We start from the raw sequence: 27,600 nt of genomic DNA, 5'->3' as shown, positions 1-27,600 counted from the left end.
GACACGCTCTTGGCCGGTTTTTATGATACTTATAAGTAATCCCCGTGCGTAGTCAAGGCGGGCCGGTATAGTATGTAGTTATAAATAAATGATTATATGTATACGTTAATAACAATAATATTATGATATGGTGACGTTGTTGACAGGAAGTGTTATTTTGGACGTCAAATATTTGCTCACAGGTGATTGTCCGGGTTGTTTGTCTGTCTGTCAAGCTGCTTCCCACGGCTTATCGTTTAGGGTTATTGAACATTTGACATTTCGTTTTTTTGTTGTATGACTTTTTAGTACGGTCTGGGGCGCTAGAAAAGATTACTAATCGTTAATAAACACATATTGCGCTACTATCATGATATTTTAATTATGTTTTAAGTATGTTAAGTTATTTTTTCAGTACAGATGGTGTTTTTATTACGCACTAGTGCGAGAAGTGGTCCACTATATGCCAGGTTGAAACTTCGGAGTGCCATCTGTACTGAAAAACGTCGTACGATACACGTGCGAAAAGGAAATTCGTAACTCGTGTCGATTTAAAACACTCCCTTCGGTCGTGTTTTAATTTATCGCCACTCGTTTCGAACTTCCTTTTTTACGCACTTGTATCGTAATGTACTATTATTTTTAGGTTTCCACTAGTATATTCAATTGTAATTTATATTAAGTAGTAAGTTAAGGTGTAAATATTCAACACAATCTTGTATTGTTCTATTAATAAAAAAAAATATTCCCTTGGTGTACGACTGGCTTTGCCGTCATTTTGAATACTTTTCTATGTTTAACCCCCGAGGCCCCGAGGCCCCGACGCGACGGGGTGTAATAAGTTTGACGTGTCTGTCTGTCTGTGGCATCGTAGCCCCCGAACGGATGAACCGATTTCGATTTAGTATTTTTTTTGTCTGAAAACTGAGTTATAATTTTATGAAGTCGAATTATGTAGGTTCTAACTGCCGCCACTTTAATATTTGACATTCCATAAGATGTGGTGTATTTGTGATATTCAGAGCCAATCCTTCATGCAAATTGACAATAGAGAAAAAAAGTGTTTCATTTCCTGAAATCGAAGCTCCTTAATAGGACGTAAGACGCGCCCCCAGGCCACGCGGCGCGCGCCTTAAGGGACGTCCCTTGCGCGTCCTCCCTATACAAAATGTACTGAGGAGACGTTTTTTAAATTACATTCGGGTGGCGCGGCACTAACGTCCGTTCCCCGTCTCAGGACATGCGTCGCCTGTGTGTGGATGGTCCCTTATTCGTTTAAGTTGTCGGGTTGGTTTCTTACATTATGTCAATTAGTCACAATTGTCACAAAATACAAAATTTATTCTGATTTTACTTGCAGAACTGCAGTAAAATGAGGTAACTGAACGTCTGTGCGGATGCTGAAAGAAAATAATCGTGAAATGTCAAATACATTCTACGACTACTCTATTTCCGCACAGACTCTATCATAAATATATTGTAATAAATATTATAGGACATTACGAGTATTACACAGATTGACTGCGTCCCACGGTCAGCTCAAGAAGGCTTGTGTTGTGGGTACTCAGACAAAGATATATAATATAATATACAAATACTTAATATACATACATCCATGACTCAATATCTGTGCTCAAAATGAACAAATATCTGTGCTCATCACACAAATAAATGCTCTTACCGGGATTCGAACCCGGGACCGCGGCTTAGCAGGCAGCGCGTAGTGCGCTACCGGTAGTCAGAAGTCAGAATCATTATTTATTATGCAACACCGTACCAAAATGGTTCCGGAACCTTTCCTTAAATAGAGTTGGTGCAATCGATGCTGACCTTGGTACCATGCATCAAAGTTTCACGGCTCCATCATGATTATGCCAGCAGAACTTGTCTAAAGAAGGTGCTGACCCTGACCTTAGGAAGCTAAAGGCTCTGGGTTCGAATACCGGTAGTTTTTAACCCCCAACGCAAAAAAACGACGGGGTTAGGGTTGTAAATAGAAAAAAAACCAAATGTTTTTTTTTCAGAATTATGAAAAAAAAAACATGAAAAAAAACCGAGCACCTTGGTTCTTTTTCTAAATATGTTTTTTTTTTCAGATGAACAAATAATACGACAATAACGGTTTTTCGTGAGTTGTAACGTGTTTCAATAACAATAACGTACATTTTAATTCAGTATACAAACGTTTATTGGGGAATCCCCGATGCGGCGTGTAGCGTGGAGAGGCGGTGGTGTTGCCAACAGTAAATAGTGGTAACTACAAACTACAGATTTCGTAAAATGTTACTTTTATAAGACCAGAAATTAAAGTTATTGGATTAAATTCGTTTAATAGTTAACATTAAGTCTAAAAAACCGTATAAAAGTATTCACTACTTTGCAAATTTTGAGATTTCGTACTTTAGAAAAAAAACATACTCCAGAAAAAATAACTGTTTTTTTTCACGGTTTTTTTTCATGTTTTTTTTAAGCCAGAAAAAAACCGTTTTTTTACAACCCTAGACGGGGTGTTATAAGTCTAACGTGTCTGTCTGTGGCACCGTAAAATTGTCAAAACTGAGGTTCAAAAGTTTTAAGCTTGTATCAAGAGATGGCAGTCCATGCACTGTGATTACACATACTTTGACAGTAACTTTTTTTTTTAGTATGGGTAGGTAGACGTTTGAAACGTTTACGCTGGTATGGACAATGGACATATCCTCAGGCGTCCTGAAGACCAAATGGTGCGTGTAGCCCTAAACATACCTGTGACGAAGCAAGGTCGTGGAAAGTCTACCGCCACTTGGTTAACGACGGTCCAAAAAGACCTGAAACAACAACGTATAAACCCAGATATCGCCTAAAACCGCCCGGAATGGAGAAAACGGACAAGGAGAGCCGACCCCAGATGATGGGAAATGGCGCAGGCAGATAGATAGATAGGTAGACGTTTGATGACCACGATCACACCTGATGGTAAGTGATGATGCGGTCTAACTCTCTAATACTCGATCCCTTTGATCATGATCACGGAAAACATGATGAATGTAATGCGTCGCAATATCGGGAGCTCAACAAAAATCAAAAAGGTAATCACGGTCTATCGCTAGGTCAATATAAGTCACCTAATTCTCAGTAGATGTTCCTCCAATCTATAAACATAAAATGTACCACGAGACGGTGATTCACACTCATAACCAGAGGGCGGAATTACTCATGGCAGAAATCAAACGTCAATAGAGTTGGAACGTAAAATTTTAGCGACTATCGATTAAACTGAAATTATCAGTATATATTGTTGAGTTGTTTTCGACGTAAGTAAGACAAGGATACTTCTTTATCCATTTGTTGGCTGTTTTTCGTCTTGGATTAACCATTATTTTCAAACGTGAATTAGTTGCAAAAGGACTAGTGACAGAAATGGTAATTAAATGTCATTCAATTTACTTTTAATCTAATCAAAGAGGTTAATGTTAAAGTCAGAAATGTAAAAGGTGACTGAATTTATCGATAGCTGAATACGTCGATAAAATTTAACATTCCAACTCTATTGACGTTTGATTTTTGCCATGAGCAATTCCGCCCTCTGCTCATAACATAACGGCGTAAAGTGTCAGCTAACGTCGTTATTGTTTTCTTATCACACTGATAACATAGATCATGCCATTCACGATGTCGCGCGATTTTGACAAATCTAGCCTTTCAATGTTTGCGGATGCGACCCGAGGCATGCGCCTTTGTGAATGGCAATACCGTGGAGTCGGCGCAACTGTATTGTTATCTGACGTGTTAAAACGTGGTTTATTATAGTTATTAATGTTGAACCTTTCTCAACAGATGTTGCAGCCTTTATTGTAAAACCAGCTTTCTTGATCGTTTTGACAGATGGTCTTATGGCATGGTATTTTGTTCGTCTATTTGTCTATTTATTATTTTTGTGGTGGCGCGTGGCGGCGTGCACAAGTCTCGTATAAGCAAAGACCCCGCTAAGGATACCTTTTGTTGATTTTCGGCTAGATGGCGCTAGGTAATATTAATATTTGACAATTTTAAGACGTATAATATCAAATTAAGAATATGGGCCAAATTGTCAAAGCTGAGGTTCAAAAGTTTTAAGCCTGTGTCGAGAGATGGCAATCTATGCAGTGACTAAACATATTACTTTGACAGTCATTCTCTATGTCTATACAATGATGCTCGCGAGGAACTCGCATAACTTTAACAGCGGTAATCTTGATCACATCTTAAGACTAAAATGTCATATAAACTTTTTGGTTAGTTTCAAAGTTATTGCCAATTTTAAAAAATCCTCTTGGCTACTAGTATAAATATGTACATAGTTTCTGTGTCACTTTGCTACGATAAGATAAAATAATTATAATCTTAACAATGCTGAATGTTATACAGAATCGTAGCAACAAACATTATAAACAAAATTCTGCGCATTAGTCTGACTTTCTTCTGAGAGTATTATAAAAATAAATATTATCGTGCGCGTTGAGATACTGATGCAATATCATTTGTTTATCACTGTAGAACTGCATTTTGGCATGATAAGAAGCAACTTATAGATTTCTCAAGTTTCTTAGTTAATAACTTAACCACAAAATTAACATTTTGAAAAAAAGCCCGACATAGTGGACCGATTTTCACGAAACATGGTTTTCCTCCTTGCGTTATCCCGGCATTTGCAACGACTCATGGTAGCCTGGGGTCCGCTTTGACAACTAATCCCAATATTTGGCGTAGGCACTAGTTTTATGAAAGCGACTGCCATTTGACCTTCCAACCCGAAGAGTAACTAGGCCTTATTGAAATTAGTCCGGTTTCCTCACGATGTTTTCCTTCACCGAAACGCGACTGGCAAATATCAAATGACATTTCGCACATAAGTTCAGAAAAACTCATTGGTACGAGCCGGGTTCGAACCCGCGACCTCCGGATCGAAAGTCGCACGCTCGTACCGCTAGGCCACCAGCTATTTTATTTTATTTTATTTTTATTTCTTGGAGATACAACAGAAGTATGTGACAGGATAATACATGAAATTGAATTTGTGATAGCATGCATTTGATTACACTGACTTCGGATTTTATTTCATTTCTTAATTTTATTGTGTTTTGTGTATTTCTATTTGTAAATGACGATCCTTATTGGGAGAAAATATTCATTTTATTATTTTCAATTTATAATGTAATTTTCGACGATCATGATGAGAAGATAAACATAACTTTGGCATGTAACAAATTTATAGTGTAATTTTTATCATGAAATAAAGAAATCTAATCTAATCTAATACAGATTACATTAGCAACAATACATCGAGATTTGTTCACGTACTTCCTTAAACGTTCTCACTAAAACATACTTAAGGTAAACGGACTTAACTAAGAAAAAAAAAAGTCACAGTAACAACAAAGTCTTACCGATAAATCTAGCGTCGTTACTAATACACAATCGCCGTAACTCACTGAAACTTAACGAATGAGTCAATACTAACGCATAACTACTGTTATTTCAAGTCGGAAAACACTTTACAAAGCATAATAATCACCCTTAAGTTCAAAGCAGGAGGCTCTAAATTCGAGCGCGAAGTTACAAAATGAATTATATCAAGATATTTGACGCTACAAATCGAAAGTACACCTTAAAAGTGGCGCACACGGTCGATTCTCATTTGTTTTAAGGTAATTACGAAAAGATAAGCGCGTGTAACCTGAAATGGACTCTAAAGTGATAGAAATACGGTTGGGTTTAGGTTGAGCGGTGGGATCTGCGTTTGCGCAGGCAATGTGACGTCACAGTATATTTATAGGCACGTGAATTGAATTTTCGTTTAACGGCGTAGCGTAACGTCGTTATGATGATGTATGTGAGCGGTTTTTCCGCGATTTTAATGTGAATTTCAGTGTTTTAAGCAATACGGGGTGGGTTTTTTTAATGGGGCAACGGTAGTAACTGTAATAAGCGTAACTCCACGAGTGTCAGACCGATTATTGAGTTATTGGAATTTTGATTTTATTCTAATTAATTTCAAATTTGATTGACGTAATCGGCCGAGAGTCGACCGCCGACACTTCAAAGGGTAAGAAGAACAATTTTCTTTTTATTTTTGTAGTACAACTTACAAGTTAACGGTACGTAATTCGAGAATATTCGTGATGTTCTCAAGAAAAAGGGACCACATTGTCGCTTAAGCATTATAATGTATAAACCTGGATTTTACAATAACATAATGCAGGCAAACAACATTGTTAATTATTCCTTATCCTTACATTAGCAACTTATATATTACTTAGGTACATTACGATTACAATTGTACACAGAAAAAAAAACATTCTTGCGCTAAATACATTTTTCACAAATTAAACGGTCGATAATTGTTGAATTTAATAAATTACTATCAAATGTTTATCAGTTACTTGTTAATTTCGGGATAATAAAACATTTTTGGTTATGGTAAGCGCCTGGTAGGTACCTTTTACTTAAGAACGTCACATTATGTTGAAAATGAATGAAATGAAAAAATGACGAATTGTAATAATTTGGCACTGTATGAACTTGGGGTTCATTACATTATCGTCGTTACGGAAGGAAATGTATGATATCATACATGTTTTTGTACGTATGGAATTTACCACAGGATGTAACGGACGTAACGACCGCTAACGAGTAATACACGAAGGAATATTGTCCAGTCGAGTACCTTACGCGAACAAAAATATCTAAATGCGACTTTAATATTATGTCAGTAATACTCCATACAACCCCCCCCCCCCCATTTTACGAGTGAGGGGTAAAAAGAGCCAAAAAGTAGCTTATGACACCCTCCATTCTCCATCCCTTCAACTATCTCCACTTAAAAATCACGTCACTTCGTCGCTCCCTTTTGCCGCGAAAGACGGACAAACAAACAGACACACACACACTTTTCCATTTATATTAGTATGGAATGGATAACTTAAAACATTTATTTATTTATTTTTGTCTCTTTCCAATGTGAGCGCAGCCGCGAGCAAAAGCTAGTTTGTATATTTTTTATTTTTTTTTATTTTTATTTTTTTTATTAGGGTTCACCAACAGTGGCAACAATAACTTAATATAAAGAAACAAAAATTTTACAGCTTAATTGTGATTGCGCCACCAATTACAGGTGAACACAGCATGCATTAAAAAATCTACTCTATAAACATTTTAATATGAGCTTAGAAATCTATACTAAAACTATAATCTATTTACAAAGTGATAAGTCAAATGGTAAGTATATATAAACTAAAACTAAAATCTAATATTTACAAAGTGGTAAGTCGAGAGTCAAGAGAAGCACTTCAATCGGGGACTGAAATAAGTTTCTTCCTAAAACTATACAAGCTGTCATGGTATATATCCAGCTGTTCATTGTGCTTGCTAAGTGTATTGTACAGGCGTGACATGCGAGGCACCGGTGAGTGAGAGCCAAGTTTGGTGCGACTGAAGCGTGTGCTGAATAGAGGGCAGGGGTAGCGAGGTGTGCGGGTTGGTACTCTAAGCGCAAACATACTTAACAGAGTGGGACAGTCTACTTCGTTATGAATTATTTTAAATGGATGATTCTCTGTAAGGATGTTCAACAAACAGTCCCCTGGCAATGATTTTTTAAAATATTTATTTATAAAATCAGAAATAGTTTGTATAATTTAATTAAGGCAAATGGGTTTTATTAAATTATACTAACTATTTAGGATTTCATTAATAAATATTTCAAAAAATCATTGCCAGGGGACTGTTTGTTGAACATCCTTACAGAGAATCACCCAAATAAGAATGTCATGTCAAGCACATCCCTCCTTTGTTCTAATGATGAATTTAAACTTTGAATTATTAGTCAGAAGCTTTATTTTTCAGTCAATTCGATTGGCATAATATACATTTTCCCATCACTAGCTCGGAAACACGTGTTTTGTCCTTTAATACCAGCGGGTAAAAACGCATTTTATCCACTAGTGGGTAAAGTAATTTGACCTAGAATAAAGTCAAATTAACTGCTTTAAAATTGATAAAAGTAGGTGAATCTAGTAATAAAGATGATTTACCACCTTTGGAACTACTGGAAACAGTGATAAACGCATTTTTTGCGTTGTAGTTTCCTCGCTATAGTGAGAGGAAAAGTTTTGTGTTACACTCGGGTGCAAATGTAATGTGGTTGCAAGTTCAGGATTCTATTCTTAAACCACTCGCTTCGCTCGTGGTTCAACTATAGAATCCTTTCACTTGCTCGTTTTTCAATTCCACACTCGGCGTTAAAATACAACTTTGCCCCCTTGTATAACAAATAACTATTATTTTTAGCAAATGATTTTGAAACGTAGTACTTGTGAATAAGGAACAATATTGATTGATGTTTTAATTATATGTGTTAAAGATATATTGTAGCTTGTTTCGAGAAATATCTAGATTAGAATCAAAGAGGCTTTTGATTGTTTATTTTTAGTATGTTGTTACTGATAGATAACATTGATTTATTCATGAATGTTGTGGACTGCAAAAATCTTATGTGCAAATCGATTTTAAACAACAAAGATAAAGTACTAGTTTTCGCCCGTGGCTTCGCTCGCGTTAAGTTCGAAAATTTCAGAATGCTACATACAAATATTTTGCACTTTTGGGGTAGTAACAACTTACAACATTTGTTGGTAATCCAACCAATTCCAAAAACAAGCGGATCAGTCACTGAGTGACCTGTTCATATTAACTTCCTTATTCGGTCGTGTAACCTTTTAATTTGCCCCCAACTGACATACGAAGCCTTCTGAGGGTAGATTTTGTTTACATTTATTGAAATACCTAAAGATACAGACTATAGTCACACCTCGGCGATCAAATATATGAAAGAGGCGCGTTCCTAGCATACAGTCTAAGCTCACCGTGTAGGCACATCTCGGAAACTGGCGATCAAATATATGAAAGAGGCGCGTTCCTGGCACACATTCTAAGCTCGTGTAGGTGAACGCGTACCATGCTTGTGTGAGTGAGATATGATAGGCTGACTGTTCGCGTTTTTTACATGCGGTAACTGTGAGGTAACCGAGAGGGGGTGGGCGGCGCTTTCAGCGGGGAGCGGGAGTGGCCATACTGTACGATAGTACTCTTTATTATACTGTGGTGTAGGTGAACGCGTACCATGCTTGTATGAGTGAGATATGACGGGTCGACTGTTCGCGTTTTTGACAGGCGGTAACTGTGAGGTAACCGAGAGGGGGTAGGCGGCACTTTCAGCGGGAGTGGCCATACTGTACGATAGTACTCTTTATTATACTGAGCTATAGGTAAATAATAAATTAGTACAAATAAAGACCTGTTCATAAATGTAACATTAACATAGTCGATCTAAAAATGTATGGATAATTTTATGGAATTTTCTCAAACGTGGAATAATATAACCTTGACACAATTAGAAACTATAATAAAGTTTGCGTAAACAAAGCAGTAAATATAAGTATAACTTATTTCCATAAACTGGCCAGACAAGTTAATAAAAAAAACAAGTATATCATAAAATTCATAAACTAAGGTAGTTCCGCGGTGTAACAAAACCGGAATAAGGATTATTAATTTATTATACCTATAATTGATATTGGTATCACCATTAAAATTACATGTCATGTTACAATGGAATTTTCTTATCATTATCAGGGTTATTTATTTAGGCTGTATTAAGTAAGTAAGTAAGTAAGTAAACACTTTATTGTACAGAAAAATAATACAGCACATAATATTTAAAATAAAAAGTTTCAGTACAAAGGCGAACTTATCCCTTTAAGGGATCTCTTCCAGTTAACCTTTGAGCATTTGAGGGAGAGTGTATTTTCTATTCTAGTTAAGGATCTTTGTCCAATTTGCATTTGAACTCTCATTTTTATAAGCAAAAATTAAAATTTTGAAAAAACCCCCGACCGCGACATAGTGGACCGATTTTCATGAAACATGGCTAAGAACAGTAAGAACACTCCCGACTAACTCAGCTTTCAAACAAAAAAAAACGAAATCGAAATGGGTTCATCCGTTCGGGAGCTACGATGGCACAGACAGACAGACACGTCAAACTTTGTAACACCCCGTCGTTTTTGCGTCGGGGGTGAAAAATATGATAACCAAATATTTTTTTAACTTATAAATGGACTGACTCATTGCCACAAACTAGCCGATGCGAAGACGACGCACGAAAGAGCGAGCTAGCCCAGAAGGTGCCTGCTCACCCTTAATTTGACAAAAAAAAATCAAGAGAAGTGGTATACCACCCTTGAAAAACGAAAACAATACTTACAAGAAACACTGGCACACAATAAAAATCACAGATTAAAAAAAACTATTTAAAAATTCAAATTCGGAACGGAACGAACGCGCGCGCCGGCGCAGTGCTTCGACTTATCTAACGGATAACGACAGTAACGAGCGTTAGTCATAGAGTAGGAAATGGTGTAGAGTAGTCGGGCTTTTATGCCTACTTATCATTATCAGCAGTGATAATTGATAATTAAGAGTACAATGAACATGCTGTCACAGAATAGATAATATTACGTAGTACAGACACTTCATATAAAACCGAAGTTTGACTGCAGGAGATCGATTTTTGAATTTCGAACGCACCTGTGGAAAACGACGTAATGCTATTTTTGAAAAAGGACGGCTAGTAATTTTAAAACTAGTGGTAATGACCACTCGTTTTCGATTCTGTTAGTAGAATTTAAATCGCTAGTAGTGGAGATATTATTGAACGAATTTCACGAAATCGAGTGGCCGAGATTTGAAAATCGGCCCCCAGTTTAGATTTCAATCGTGTTTTGAGGCACTACCCCTGCCTACGAGTACTTAGGGTTGTCAAAGAATCACGGAATTATGTAATGTCTACTCTTGTGGTAGTTGTAGCGCACGCAAAGGGATGGCAATGATAATAGAGAGTAGAATGAGTGCTATAGTTTGGCTTTTTATACTTTTTACTACTTTTTCTTATTTTTTTTTACTTTTTCTTAATTGCCAAGAGTGGCACTGAGACTTTAGTAGTTTCATGTGCTCTGCCTACCCCTTTATGGGATACAGGCGCGATTGCATGTATGTATGTATGTTTTATATCTTTTATGATTCAGATTGAGAAGTATTCATTTGGGACACTTTGAATTATTTAGATACCAGCAGGGTTAGCACATGATTGCCGCGAGAGTATGTCGCCGCGAGATAGACTACCCGTCCTTATGTCATTAATACAGTTAGAAGAAGACGTGCTATCTATCTCGCAGCGACATACTCCCGCGGCAATCATGTGCTAGGCCTACTGGGGCCCATTTCTCGAAGCTACAAGTTACAATGTACAAGCGGTAGTAAAGAGAATTCCGCTTGTAACTTGTAACTTTCAGTTTTGAGAAATGGGCCCCAGGTGTTAGATTATAGGTCAAAGATCAAATAGTGGGAATAAAATGAACATGTTACCATCTGGGATTTTACCTGGGCATGTCACAAATTGGAAAATATTTTCACTTCTCATCCATACTTTCATACTAATATTATAAATGGCAAAGTGTGTGTGTATGTTGGTTTGTCCGTCCGTCACGGCAAAACGGAGCGATGTATTGTCGTGATTTTTTAAGTGGAGATAGTTGAAGGGAAGGGAGTTTTACAAATAGCATGACAGTCACACTAGATGAAAAATTAAACCCTCTGCTAGAAGAAAACAAAACCCTTAAGAACGAAGTAGCATTACTAAAAAGCAAGATCCACAACCTTGAAAAAAGTGATAGAAAAAACAATATTATACTCCACGGCATTGAAGAGCGAGAAACGACACAGCACGATCTCATAGAATTAGTTTTAAAGACGCTTAATATCTTAACTAAAGAAGCAAAAATAGAGGACTTTGATGAATGGGAGATGAGCGAGATTTATAGAATAGGACGGAAAGACGCCAAAAAGTGCAGACCTATATTAATCAAACTAACCTTAGTGCGAAGGAAAATTGCGTTATTACAAAATAAAAAACTTCTTCCGAAGAATACGTACGTCACGGAAGATTTCCCAAAAGATGTTCTGGAAACCAGGAAAGAGCTGAAGGCAGCACAGCAAGAGGAAATAAACAAAGGGAACCACGCAATAATCCGATACGACAAGTTAATAATAAAGAAAAGACAAGACCCCGGCATGGGACAAAGAAGAAAACGCTCACCTACAAAAACACCAGAACAAGGAACCCAAAACAAAGATAGAGTCAACGCGCCTGCCCCGCATAAAATTAATAAGACCAACAATCTTGAGTTCGCAAGCCGCTCTAGCTCGAGAAGAAATTCACAATCCGAGACAATCGAGCACAGTGCATAGCAACCAACAGACACTAGTCCCCGGAAGACTAACACAGAAGAAACACAAAAAAACCACAACTACCTCAAACCTCCCCCAAGCCGACTGGTCAACGAGGGGGAAAATGACCACTACCCTCCAGCCAAAAATAATGATTTAAAATCCAACAATTCTACAACCGTAAAGCAAAAGAAAATGCATATTGCATCCCTTAATGTTCTTACCCTTAAGTCTGAAGAAAGATTAACAGAATTGAAACATGCACTTGACAAAATTAATTGGGATATCCTCGGTCTCAGCGAAGTAAGAAGAATGGGAGAAAATATATTAGAAAACCAAGACTTTATATTCTACTACATTGGAGAAACCCCAGGGAGACACGGAGTAGGCTTCTTGATAAAAAAATACTTAGCGAATAATATCGAAGAGTTCATCGGCATATCAGAACGCATTGCAATACTGAACCTGAAGATCACAGGATACAAGGACCCGTGGACTATAGTCCAAACATATTCACCCACTGAACAATCAGATAAAGAAACCATCAACAAGTTCTATGCGGACCTTAATACAGCCATACAACTCAATGGCCACAAAAATTTGGTGGTAATGGGTGACTTTAATGGCCAAATTGGAGACCGCAGATACGGAGAGAATGTGATCATGGGGCCATTCACTTATGGCAAAAAACTGAGAAGCCGAAATGGTGAGATGCTAGTCAACTTTGCTTTCGAACACAGACTGACTATATTAAACACAAAATTCAATAAAAACTGCAACAAAATGTGGACTTGGATCTCTCCTGATGGTGAAACTAAAAACCAAATAGATTTTATAGCAACCAACAGAACAAAATGCTTCACAAACATGTCGGTGTGCAATCAACTTAACTTCAACACAAACCACAGACTTATTAGAGCAGAGCTCTTAACCTCACCACCCAAGACTTCAAGGCCACGGTTAAACCCTTGGAACAAGGCTGTAAAGCCAACCAAATACCCTAGTTCAAACCAACTCACAGTGGAAAACCCATCTTTTAGTGGGGTATTGCAACAACAGTCACCAGAAGCAGATCTAATAAGAAAATACAATGAGTTTGAAAATTCAGTAAGGGTTATCGCCGAGAAACATACTGGAAGGTCAGCAAAAAGCAACAGCTGGAAGTCAGAAAAAACAGAAAACCTACTCAAGCAAAGATCAATACTCATAAATTCAAAAGATACGTCTGACAGAAGAAAGAAAATTGCAACAATCAGCAAAGAAATTAACATCAGTTTAAGAAACGACCGAAAACTAAAGAGAATGCAGACAATAGAGGCTCATGTAATAAAGACAGGTGGAATAAAGAAGGCATATAAGGAACTCAGTCAAAGCAAAAACTGGATAGTGAAAGTCACATCAACGAGTGGGGAACAAGTAGGCCGAAGACAGAGCATATTAGATACAGCGACTACTTTTTACAGGAAAATCTATGAACAATCTGCAAGTAGCAACAATATAGAACTAACACAAGAATCCGAAATCCCAACGATATTGCATGAAGAAGTAAGAAGTGCATTGGATTCCCAGAGAAGTGACAAGGCTCCAGGTCCAGATGGGATACGCAATGAAACCCTTAAACAAGCAGCAGACATGGTTGTACCTACTTTAACAGATATCTTCAACGAAATCCTTATAACAGAAATCATTCCAAACCAGTGGACGCATTCGAACATAACCCTACTGTACAAAAAAGGGGACCAATACGACATAGGAAATTATAGACCCATAAGCTTAATGTCCAACATTTACAAGGTATTTGCTAAAGTCATCCTGAAAAGACTAGAAACTAGACTAGACGAGGAGCAGCCAAAGGAGCAGGCAGGCTTCAGAAGAGGCTATTCAGTACTAGACCACATACATGTTGTTAAACAAGTCATCGAAAAGTACACTGAACACCAACTTAACTACTATCTAGCCTTTATAGACTTCAGCAAGGCATTTGACTCCCTCATACACGAGAAGATATGGGAAGCCATGAGAACACAAGGCGTCGAGCACAAATACATTCGCCTGATCAGAAATGTTTATAACAACAGCACTTCGTGTATTCAACTGGAAAAGAAAGGTGACATATTCAGAATACAAAAAGGTGTGAGGCAAGGAGATCCTCTATCTCCTAAACTTTTCTCGGCTGTATTGGAAATGGTGTTCCGAAATCTAGACTGGCAAAATTACGGCCTCAGCATCAATGGAGTTGCTCTAACACATCTCAGATTCGCGGACGATATCGTCCTGTTCGCCAAGTCTCCAGAAGAGCTAGATGTCATGATCAATGAACTATCCCAAGAGAGTCTGAAAGTAGGACTAGGCATGAACCTAGAGAAGACTAAACTAATGACAAATGGAGAAAAACATGTTATTATGGTTGGGGAAAACACCATAGAATATGTAGAAGAATACATCTACTTAGGGCAGATTATATCACCTCATGACGCAATTGAGAAGGAAGTAGAAAGAAGAGCTGTAAACGGATGGAAAAAGTACTGGAGCTTAAAAGAAGTCTTTAAAGACAAAAAGCTACACATCTCAACCAAGGGCAAACTCTTCAATACCTGTGTACTACCCGTCCTAATGTATGGAAGTCAAACGTGGCCACTCAAAAGACACTTAACTTCAAAACTGGAAAGTTGCCAACATTCCATGGAACGAAGTATGCTTGGACTCCGGAGAGCGGACCGTGTTAGAAACTCCTCCATAAGATCAAAAACCAAAGTACAAGATGTAACAATAAAAATAAAAAGGTTAAAATGGAAATGGGCTGGTCATTTGGTCAGAGGAGGCGAAAAATGGAGTAAAAGTATAACTGAATGGTACCCAAGGGGTTGGATACAAAACGAAACGAAAGGGAAACGGAAGGCTGGCTCACAGCTAAAAAGATGGGATGATGACATTCGCTTAGTCGCCGGAGTAACCTGGAACAGAGTAGCACTTGACAGAAACGAATGGAGGAGGCTGGAGGAGGCCTTTGCCGACTGGCAAACAGACTTTCAGATGATAAGAAAGAGAGATATATTAGAATACTAAAACGATATCCATCTGAAATGTGCTGAGGAAGAGGCTCTTATAATAAAAAGTTGAAGGGATGGAGAGTGACGTAATCATAGCTTTGTTGCTGACTGTACTTATTACGTGGGTTTAAGACATTTTATGTTTATTCGAATGTGTCTCTGGCAGTATACTTGTTTGCCACCATCAAAACAAGATAAAGAGTTTGCCTACGACGTAGTGAGTTTTTAGTCTACGTTGGTTGAGTAAGTTTAACTGATATGAGTTCAAAATTTAAGTTTATTCTAGTATTTGCCTTTATATGACGTGAAAAACTTGTTATTTCCTGTGCCGTCATATATTTCGAGTATTTGCTTGCACTGCACAAATACCGATAAAAACGTGTCTGTCTGTCTGTCCTTCAACTTTAAAACTCAGTTCGTCGAACTACAGACAGACGGCAAAAAATGCACGTGTATACTAGCTGATATCGAGGGTTTGTTTGGTTATTGTATCTAAAGTATCCATACTAATATTATAAATGGGAAAGTGTATTGTGTCTGTTTGTTTGTCCGTCTTTCACGGTAAAACGGAGCGATGAATTGACGTGATTTTTTAAGTGGAGATAGTTGAAGGGATGGAGAGTGACATAGGCTACTTTTTGTCTCTCTCTAACGCGAGCGAAGCCGCGGGAAAAAGCTACTATATTATAAAGTGTACAAATCATAAAGTATCATAATTCACGCTCGCATATCGGCAGAACGTGATATTGAATGATTCTCTGAACTATGTTATGGACATATGATGCGCTTATTATACGCGTTATATAATACTTTATTATGGATGTAGTGAAAAATGACACCGGCTGAGGAAAATGAATGTTAACTTTTTTTAGGTATGAAACTAAGACTATTTATTCTTAGCTTTAAAAGAATCTTGAGTAGAAATACTGCAAAAGTAAAATAGAATGAAATTTTGTATATTTTAAGAATATACAGGACAGGGTGAAATAAAAAGAAAGGTTAAAGTTTTGCATAATGACCTTTCAGGTCATAATGAACAGCTTTTTATGGGGTCAATGTCTAAAAAAATTTTGCGATGCATTGGTCCCATAATAAATATTGTTCATTATGATCTCAAAAGTCACTATGCAAAGTTGGAACGATTCTTTTTATTTCACTCTGTATATTCAATTAGGGTCCCCCACATCTAGTGTCTCGCGAGCGTCGCGTCGGGCCAACTGTATGGAAAAAGGCGCCGCGTCGACGCGGCGTCGGGCTTTGCCCATACAGTTGGCCCGACGCGACGCTCGCGAGACACTAGATGTGGGGGACCCTAATTGAATATACAGAGTGAAATAAAAAGAATCGTACCAAAGACGCTAGATGTGGGGGGACCCTTAATCAGGCCAAAATATGTTGAATTGAGTATGATTTTAATTTATTAAATAAATTATATATTTTAAACGTTTGAGTTTAATTAATTATTATAATAAATTTATAGTTTAAAAAACACTAGAAAAACACGCTTTTACATAAGTGCATGTAAAAGCCAAAAACAAATTTTGGATCGCTCAAGCCGTCCCTATTTCCGAGCTTCATTATCAGACCATGAAACCTAATCGTAGTCAAAGTTTATTACAAGACTTTTCTAAGAAACCCAAAAACAGCTATGATACGATGTTCCATCATGTAGTTCCAGTTCGTATCTTCCGGCTCCATCATCAGACCAGCTCAACAGTACCATATTTTTGTATTGTCATCGGAACTACATATAGCTGCCAATTTTCATTACGCTACGACTCCTGGAAGATGGTTAAATTAGCTCCCTTAGATTCCATTACAAACATAGTTACATACACGACGACCTAATAAAAGCGTGTTAAAAATCACTGTCATTAGATTGGTCTGGCTCTAAATATCGAAAAAAAAATTTACAGCCATAGAAATCAATCGATAGATCATTTTGGCATCTATCGGATTTTTATTGAGCAAACATACAATCACGCCTGTATCCCATAAAGGGGTAGGCAAAGTACATGAAACTATTCATGTTTGCGTGCCATTCTTGGCATATAAGGGGTTTATTGAGAAAAAGCGGGTTTTATACCCGAAGTACACACATGTTTTCCAATTATAGTTTGTTTTTGTATTATATAGGTATAGTATATCTCATAAACCGTTGAAAAATGCCGGGAAAAGGGCAAGAAAGAAGAATAATACACTGGTGGCATGAACGATTTTCAGTCAAATTGTCTCATTATGTGCGAATCAAAATATAATTAACAGGCTAATGAGGAAATGATACCCTGATTATTCGGATTATTATGGTTCTATGCCCTATGACACCAGTCACACACACACTGATCTATTGGGCAGTAATAATATTAAAATCTTTTTCTACTCCCGAACTGTTATTCGTCATTTACAGGGTCGTGTATAGATCTTTAAAACCCTACATAAAAGTCTATTCCCCAAAGCCAGCGTCCGCCGGCTTTCCGCGCATGCGCGCAGTATCGAAAAAACTGAAAACGCATTGTTTGGCTTTGTAACCATGGCAACGCCTTATAACGATACAGCGCGCGTGCGCGGGAAGGCTTTGGGCAGCTGAGCTGACAGTGCAAACCTTTGCGTCAAAATACAGGAAACAGTGTGAATTTCACGAAAGTTATTCAAGAAAACTATTAAAAACTAAGCGCATGGTCGTAGAAAAAGTATTATATGCAACGGTGTTTAACTGAGTCAAAAAATACTCGTGGCGTCTTAATAACAATTTTCGGCTTCGCCTCAAATTGTTACCCACGCCACTCGTCTTTTTTGATCTCCTTTAAACGCCTGTTGCATAAAATACTATTTAAATTTTGCTTAATACTAAATCTCGGTTTGGTTTTGAGGGCTTTCAGTATTAAACGCTCGGTGTTGCCAACACGAATTTTGTAAAACAACACATTACGAAGTTTCACTTCTTGGCTGGATATCCACGCACTATTTTTTCTCTGTCTGTATGATCGCGATAAACTCATAACCGACTTAAAAGATTTTTATGCGGTTTTCTCCCATCTCTCTAATAGGTTTATCAATAAAAAAACCGCATCAAAATCCGTCGCGTAGTTTTAAAGATATTGGCATACATAGGGGCAGACAGACAGTGGGAAGTGACTTTGTTGTTAGTGATAATTTTTCCATAGAAAAAGTTCGAGAAAAGAAAAAAAAGTAAAATGCGGGGGTAAGGTTATAGTGGTTTATAAAACCTAGGTCGAGTGGAATGCGTTATTGCATGTATTATCATAATTTAATAATGACACTGAATGCGTTACTGTGTAGCGCATAATTGGGGTATTCAATGTGCAGTAATAATGCATTTTGTGTAATGGCCTGATGAGTTTAATTTTGAATTGTATGCGTAATGCATGCATACTGGGTACTTAGTATAGAAAATTTATAAATCTATCATACAAAATTATAAAACGAAGTAGGTACTTAAGTATCTACATAAATATTTTTTAACGTTCAACTTTCATATTTGACTTTGAACCTTGAAAAAAGGTGCAATTGAAAATTTAAAAAATATGTGCCATTTAGATTAAGCTACATTGAAAAATATTTTTTTATTTTGTTTCTCAAAGTTTTATAATTTTTGGATAATTTCGAAGTTCCTTGTATTCCGTTTATGGGCATAACATGTCCATATCATGTGTTTTCTCTTCGATAACATTAGTTTAAAAACTCACCGGAGGAAACATCGCGCAAATCCAAGTACCTCGAAGGATGAAACCCACCCCACGACTGAACCTGTAGCGCCTAACCGCCATTTTATATTAAAAACAACTAAAACTCTTAAACGCGGAACACGGAAGGATCCGTTTTTCTTCCAATTTCAAATGTCTTACTCATATCAATCGCAAGCGCTATATAGAATGTGAATCTTATCAAGCGTTAGATTAAGTTCTTTTTGCGATGTGCTAATTTAAAGAGATATGACGTTTAAAACGGGAAGATGCGTTTTTGTTCTAAATTCAAATTGACTTCTTTTCTTACTCACATCATCTTATCAATTTACTTAAAACATAAACCTTATGTCAGATACAATAGAGTTGATTTTTATGTTATTTCATATCAATCAATCAATCAATCAATCATTTATTGATAACAGGAGTTACACGTCATTTTAACATTTTCTGCTTACTTAATTTAACATAGGTACATAGTAAACAAGACCAACATAAATAATAATAAGGAAATCAATAAAGGAGAATAGTAACTACAATAATCATCAATTATTCACTTAATAATAACATTAGATAGGTACATTATAGGGAGATACTGTCGAATTAGATTCTTGCAAATCATATAATTGTGCAATTAAATTATAAAATATAAGTTTTAGCAATATTGAATGTCATAGGCAATTGGAATATACATAGCTACTAGTCATTTGGGTTTAGGAATTCATCTACCGAGTAGAAAGCTTTCTCTATTAGGTATTTCTTGAGTTTGGTTGTAAACATGGTGTCAGACATTTCAACTACTTTTAAGTCATTGGGTAACTTGTTGTAAATTTTGGGACCTGTGTACCACACACACTGCTCTGATTTTTTCAGTCTGTGTCTATTCGGCAGAATGTTATAGCCATGACGATAGTTTGGACCACGCATTCTGAATTCTTCGAGGTTCCTACGCACCACTTTTGCTACCTCAAATATATAGAGACCTGGAAAGGTCATTATCCTTAGAGACCGGAAAATATCACGGGCAGGCGTATCCCAGGGCACCCTAGCCATTATTCTAATCACTCTTTTTTGGAGAATAAATACCCTTTGCCTATCAGCCGCCTGTCCCCACATGTCAATTCCATAAGTGATGATTGAATGAAAATAAGCAAAATAAGCATTTCTTACGCAATCGTTGTCGAGCATTTTTGTTAGGCGTGAGATGGCGAAACAAGCTTTACCTAATCTTTTGCACAGTTCATCAATATGGTCATTCCACTTTAAGCCAGAGTCCAAAATGAAACCCAGGTATTTTGCCTTCTCGACTCTAGGAACGGTGATATTATCCAATTCAATTTTAAGTGTTTGTAGTGGAATACCCCTAAGGTTGATTTGAAGAACGTTCGTCTTATCCAAATTAAGTTGCATACCGTTAACCGTAAACCAATTCCTTACATCCATAAGTAAGGCATTCACTTTGCACTGAAGTTCCGTGAAATTTGCCCCAGAAACAACAAAAGCGCTATCATCCGCATATGCTATCAGTTGACCATAGGATGTGCATGCAGATAGATCATTCACTAATGTTATGAACAAAATATTGCCAATAACGGAGCCTTGTGGCACCGAAGTAGCGTCAAGTGACTGGCAATTGGATTTTCCTTTAATGCCATCAATATCTATTTCACAGGATTGTTTCCTACTGTAAAGAAATGCTTCGAAGACTTTTAGGAAAGTACCACGAATACCATAGTGATGCAACTTTCTCAAAATAAGTGCATGGTCAACCAGGTCAAATGCCTTCGAAAGGTCGCATAATACGACTGCAACTTTTAACCCTACCTCTTGCTTATCAAAAATTATTTTTATTAATTTTCTAGTTGCGTCTACTGTCGATTTATGAGTTTGATACGCATACTGTTCCTTAGCCAATAAGCCCTTACTGATGAAATGCTTTACAAGTCGGTTGGCAAGGCCTAACTCAAAGATCTTTGATAACGCAGGTATTATCGATATAGGACGGTAATTTTTAAATTCCGACTTGTCTCCTTTGCCTTTATATACAGGCACAACTTTAATACTCTTCAGTTTTTCAGGATAACATCCATGTTTTATGCATAAGTTAATATTATGACATATTACATCTATAAATGAAGGAGGCAATTGACGTAGAATGCTCGTAGGTACTTCATAGATATCCCTGGTAGGTTTTGGTTTAATTTGTTTCAGAAGTTTATAAATTTCACTAATCGAGAAAGGCTCTATAACTGCACTATCCTCTACCTCAGGTCTGAATGCTTTTAGTAGGTGCATCGCCAGTGGTATGTCTGGTTGCTTCTGGGCGTGCTTGACTGAATTAATAAAGAATTCGTTAATTTCAGTCGCTAATGTGTCAGGTTCAGAAGTCTCAAAGAATATATTTTTAACACGTTCCCTGTGCAACCGACAACCAGAAATTGACTCCTCACGTGCATTTTTATTTTTTTGTAATTTAACTCGGAACTGTATTATATTGTTATATTTATATACAAATACATCTTTTATGACGACCATTTTCCCTATTTTCCCATTTTTCCGAGTGACCCACATGTGATGCACACACGTATAGGCTTCTAAACTAGTGCCCACAATGTGATGCATGCACGTATTATCTCATTGCTGAGTGCATCACTCCTATATTTATATACATATTTTTAAGTAATTTGACGTTCTTTTTGTTTTTATATATGTGGCCTACGTTTGTTTATGCCATTTTTTTGAAAGAAGAAAGTTTCACAAAAGTTTGAGTGGTATATGAATATGCCTAGTCAATTGTCAGAATTGTTTGGTAAGACGGATGTTAATCATGAAATACTCTTCAAAACTAAATGTGATTAGTTAATTTTTGCCATATATATACTTATGAATAAATATAGATAATTTTAGAGGGAGTGATAGAAAAGATCATGGACGAATTAGAGCAAATTGATGGTCCTAACATTTCTGCTGATAGGGCCTATAAAAAAAAACATTTTTTTTTAAACAGCCGTCACCTGGCAACATTATGAAAATGTCCTCCGGACGCACGTGTTTTCTGTCAAACTTTTCGTACCCAATATGTGCACGCAAATAAAAAACATCTAGCTCACACGTGCAAGTTTTGGCGATGCCTTAAGTTCACGAGGGGTCGTGCATCACCCATGATGCATACACGTATCATGTATACCCTAAAATGCTACACATATGATACATGCACAGGGAACGTGTTAACATTGGTTGCACTAGTTTCATAACGGATTATATCCCATACTGCTTTACCCTTATTATTTGATTTACTTAATTCATTTTTATAGTAACTACTGCGTTTGTAAATAATAAGTTTATTATACAACTCTTCAAACTCGTCTCTAAAGTTAACAAGGGGAACATTATTTGAAAATGTTTTACACAGGCGTTGTATATCCTCTAGTATATATTTTTTAGAAATGATCTCTTCAGAGACCCATCTCTTGTCTATCTTAGTTTTTGGGTATTTACATTTAGGAAATGCTTGCTGGAATGCATGAATAAATACATTTATTGTCAAATCCATTATCTGATCTGGTTGATTTCCCGATGTGATGATTTTACTCCAGTCATAATTATCTATGAATTCATAGAAATTGCCTAACTTAGACGGAGTTATGCGTCTCATTTCAACCATTGTTGCACAGTTTGATTCTTTAGCCTGGTAGTTAATAGATATCAGCTGCCCATCATGATCGGAAATGCCGCTCTTTACTGGTACAAAATCAATATTATCCATATTAGAGTAAGCATGATCTAGACATGACCCATCTGAGAGGCTCATATACCTTGTTGGACACACAACTATAGGATTAAGATTTGAACAGTTCATAATGTCCAAAAGCTTATCTTTGTTAGGACTCTTTTGTAATAAATCAATATTAAAATCTCCCACAATTAATATGTTACCATTACCAATTTTTTGGTCGCTATCTATTATGTTTAAAAGTATTGATAATCTTTCAAAAAATAAATGTATGTCACCCGCTGGAGGCCTATATATGCATACCACGGTTAGTTTATATTCATCCACCGTAACTGCAGCAATTTCAATTACCATTTCTACAGATAGATTTACCAACTTACTGAGCTCAGTACCTTTAATAGTATCATGCACGTATATACAAGCGCCCCCGTGAATATTATCGATTCTACAGTATGAAGAGGAAAGCTCATAATTCATTATTTTGATGGTTTCCAGATCTGTTGATTTTTTCCAATGTTCTGTTAAACAAATAATATGGATCCTCGCCACACTTTGTAGAATGGTCTCTAATTGGTAGACCTTATTACCAAGGCATCTAATGTTCTGATGGAATACATTAAGCACAATTTTTGATCTAGTGTTTACATCAGGCTTTGATTTACTAACTATGTTATTAGTTTTGTTACAGTTATTTGTGGAAAATTTTGACTGTTGTAAAAATACTCATTTACATTTATTAACACATTGTTTACATATTGAGCTAGTTTGTATTTCCCCCTCCAGTTAAGATAATCACCATTTATCTTATAATCATTTTCTTCAAAGTTCATGTTGGAGTTCATGAGATATAGGTTTGGAGTTTTTTTTATTTTTTTATGCAGAGCTAAGTTGAACTTCTTTACAAAATGATTATAGTCATAAGAATGCTCATTTATACTATACGGGATGTCACATATTACAACATTTGTGTGTGATGCTTGTTCTACAACTTCATTTAAGAGGGTTATGGATTTTTGAATAGGAGTTACATTATAGTCACTAGAACCACACATTATTATAACACAGTCACATTTCTTAAAGTCCGCTATTTTCTCCTTAATGTTTAGTAGAATTCGATCTGTTGTCCCATTTTTTATTACGTCTGCAGTCGCATCATAGTCGTTTTTCCTCCTTTTCATTAATGGCAACAATAGGTCCGAGCCATGGGTATCCGATAATAATAGCAACTTTGGTTTGTGGGTTGGCTGATTTTTACGGGAATCCCCGACATCCTTGTCCATTTTCTTAAGGTTTGTTGACGGTATGTGGTTTATGTTGGACGATGTTTTTACAGTAGAATCATTTAATTTTTTAGTCATTGTCGATAGCGATTTTTTAATATATGATAGTGTTCTACCTGTTTCCTTTTCGGTTTTCTGTTTTATTAGTATATTCTCACTTAGTATCTTATTTATCTTTTTTTTCAGAAACACGATTTTTTTCTTAAGTTTCCATATATCTTGTTCTAGTAGGCTTATTTTTATTTTCTCCGCCTCACTGGCGGCCGTTGATTTTAGTTTCTTTTGTGGTGTGCGTTTTCTTGGGGTGTCTTCAATAAGTAGTTTATTATAAATGCTATGTTTTTTCTGATAGTCGTCAATTTGTTTTTTTAACTGATGATTTTCGGTGTTTAATCGTTCAATTTCATTATGTGCACTAGAAAGTTCGGTATTTGCATTATCAAGTTGATCCCTTAACTCAGATATCTCCGAGTTTTCAAAGCGCGAGACATTTGGCAAACTCTGGGGACTGTCTTCCGTAAGAGATGAATTTGAGTGCTCTTCATGTTGTACGCAACTGGGGAGGTTTTCAGTGGAAGTAGTTTTAGTTAAAGGGGATTCAGCTTTATCTGTGCAGCATTCCACCTTATTTACTTTTGTTTTGAATGCATCCTTTTTTTTTTGTTTGATGTTTGAACATTGCCGGCATTTCCATGATTCTTTTTTTTCTTTTGCCATAGCTTTAAATGTCCGTAATGTGACGGTTGTACACGCAAGATCATATATATTCTCACATAAAGAACACGTCATATAATCATTACTTTTAATTGCTTTGCTACAATTTACACACATAGGCGAATGTGATTTAGTTGCTGAATTTGATGTAGTTGCAGAATTAGATGCCATTGTGATGTCTCTGTTTATTTTTATGTTATCGTATTATCGAGTAATTCTTTTAATGGGCGATAACCTTATTAGTATGAAATCAAACTAACTATGATTTCTGAACGTGTTCCTCATTTTTTTTTTTTTTTTTTTTATGATAGCAACATTTCTGACGGCTGTCATGTATGACAGATCTTTCACTGTCACTCTCAGTTGTCCAATCACCGGTTTGAGGTTAACTTGATACCGTCACTGTTTTGAATTACTTCTTTTGTTTACAAGTATTTAAAAATCATTCAAAAGTGAAACGGTTGTTATAAGGTTTTAGGAAAAGTGATAATGTGGTGTACCTGAGTGTCCTCTAGGTGTATTTCTTCTATTATCCGATGTAAGTGATCGGCTTCAAGGCTTTTACGTTGCAGCAACAGAGAGTAGACAGTTACTTGTTAATTATTTTGGTAAAAAATCACGGAGATCACTCTTATAGGTGTTGACTTGGCTAGGGTTGCCAGTCCTTTTTTGAGTCGTGATAAATATAATTATAACCTAACCACAAAATTAAAATTTTGAAAAAACCCCCGACCGCGACCTAGTGAACCGATTTTCATGAAACATGGCTAAGAACACTCCCGACTAACTCAGCTTTCAGACAAAAAAAACTAAATCAAAATCGATTCATCCGTTCGAAAGCTACGATGCCACAGACAGACAGACAAACAGACAGACAGACATACACACAGACAGACACGTCAAACTTATAACACCCCTTCGTTTTTGCGTCGGGGGTTAAGAAGCGATGTCTTTAGATGATAATGATTGTTTACATTCTCCTTAACCAAACCCGGTAATGTTAACAAAATGGCTCCTATGATTATATGTGTGACCCAATAGGCGACATGCCAGTGAATAGTGCCAAAAGGAGTTCCTAGATGCGTCACAAGATTTGGAACTTGGCTATCTTTAAAATACGTTGGTCACAAGCTACCATAGCCTATGGATGGACGCTTGCAACGGCGCGTTTCCGTAACACATCACACTTGTTGGGATCTGGCAACTTTAGTCCGTTTTCACATTATCCGATCCGATTTCGGATGTCGGAAGGATTTCAATGGAAAAAATCCAATATGGCGCCTGTAATGTATGGGATATCGGTCCGACGGACATCCGATACCGTTTGGATGATGTGAAAACGCACTTATGGGGTTTCCCCAAACTTATCGACGCGGAATCGACTCTATATGAAGACGCTTACGCGTCGTCGTCGCTGGACGTATCCTTACGCCTTTTTTTAAAAGTTTGAATAGGTAGACGTTTGACCACAGAATATATAAAAGTACAAGTACAGAAGCCTCACTGTCAACAACCTGTCAACGGGCTGCATACGACATTGAGTTCTATAGCGCAGCGGTCGTCAAACTTTATAGGCCGCGAACTCGCGGCCGCCGGAATGTATGAAAGAAATGCGGAGTGAGCCGCCCCTGGTTTGACCACGATCACACCTGATGGTTAGTGATGATAAGGTGGAGCACGCTTACTAATACTAACGAGCGATTTGGCGAAAGCCAATTCCGCGTCGATATGTTTCGGGAGTCCCTTAGACACCAATTTTCACATTATTTCAACCAGTTTGGAATGTATTCCGTTGAAAAAATGCCCCCTATGATTATAAATGTGACCCAATAGGCGCCATGCCAGTGCCAAATGCCAAGAGGGGTCCCTCGACGCGTCACGATTTGGCTCTTGGGCTTACGGCCGATTGAGAATATGTGGTTCAGGTAATTTAGGTTATGTGGCCAGACGGTGTCCGTCAGACGTTTTACTAGGTCGATGTCCGTCTGTCTCACTGTCAGACAGGGTGAATAATGATGCTAGCAAAAATATTATAAACAAAATGAACGGGGCATGAAAATCGAGGATATTGGGTGATCAACTACAATGGACAGAGTTAGTGTGGAATTCTTTGCCAAGCTGCGCAGTCGGCAACAAACAAGCATAGGTACTGTAAGGGATACGGACGTTTTACCTAAGACCTTTAGATATATATAATCTACATAAAATATACATATGTGTTTAGGTTAGCCTTTCAGAATACCCCCCCTAAAAAAACCCCGACCGCGACAGTAGTAGACCGATTTTTACGAAACATGGCTAAGAACACTCCCGACTAATTCCGCTTTCAGACAAAAAAGCTAAATCTAAATCGGTTTATCCGTTCGGGAGCTACGATGCCACAGACAGACACACACAGACAGACAGACAGACAGACTGACGGACAGACAGACACGTGAAACTTATAACACCCGTCGTTTTTTTAACCCCTTGAGTTGCAGGCGTCCATAGGTTATGGTGACCTTTCGCCTTGACGCTTTCCACCAGGCGGGCCGTATACCTGTTTGCCACCGACGTGGTATTAAAAAAAAAATGATACCGCCACTTTCTAACGAACTGTCACATTTCTGACGTAAAGATTGACAATTTTGTATGGAAATTACTCCTATTCTATGTCCAATATTTTATAACGCATAGTACATAACTACCTATACATATATTCAGACCAAACAAACATACTAACTGTAATAGTGCATTGTTAGGTAAGGTAGTTACGTCTGCATTATTTCTAGAATAACAGCCTACTTTTAAACCTGGATCGATCGGCCTACATCTCCGTCGGACGGCCATTTATTTTT

The 27,600-nt window shown here is 37.1% G+C and overlaps 1 protein-coding gene across 4 annotated transcripts in view; it reads right to left on the bottom strand.

Annotated features, from left to right (window-relative positions):
• Nucleotides 1-27,600, bottom strand: part of LOC125238547 (zinc transporter foi) — a 76,286-nt gene that overhangs the window by 34,252 nt on the left and 14,434 nt on the right. Inside the window, exon 1 of one of the 4 annotated variants that reach the window (XM_048145881.1) lies at nucleotides 19,040-19,081. The exons of 1 other annotated variant lie outside the window; for it this stretch is intronic. In XM_048145881.1, coding sequence (XP_048001838.1) covers nucleotides 19,040-19,051 — 12 coding nt within the window. In that variant the 5' untranslated portion in view covers nucleotides 19,052-19,081. Of the gene's footprint in view, nucleotides 1-5,384; nucleotides 5,423-10,261; nucleotides 10,384-19,039; nucleotides 19,082-27,600 lie in introns of those variants that run through there. 2 more of the 4 variants (XM_048145883.1, XM_048145884.1) reach the window with 2 other exon arrangements.

This window comes from Leguminivora glycinivorella, chromosome 24, assembly GCF_023078275.1.
Source record: "Leguminivora glycinivorella isolate SPB_JAAS2020 chromosome 24, LegGlyc_1.1, whole genome shotgun sequence".
Taxonomy (NCBI): domain Eukaryota; kingdom Metazoa; phylum Arthropoda; class Insecta; order Lepidoptera; family Tortricidae; genus Leguminivora; species Leguminivora glycinivorella.
Note: the sequence above shows the minus strand (reverse complement) of the source record. Positions and strands in the feature narration are given on the sequence as shown.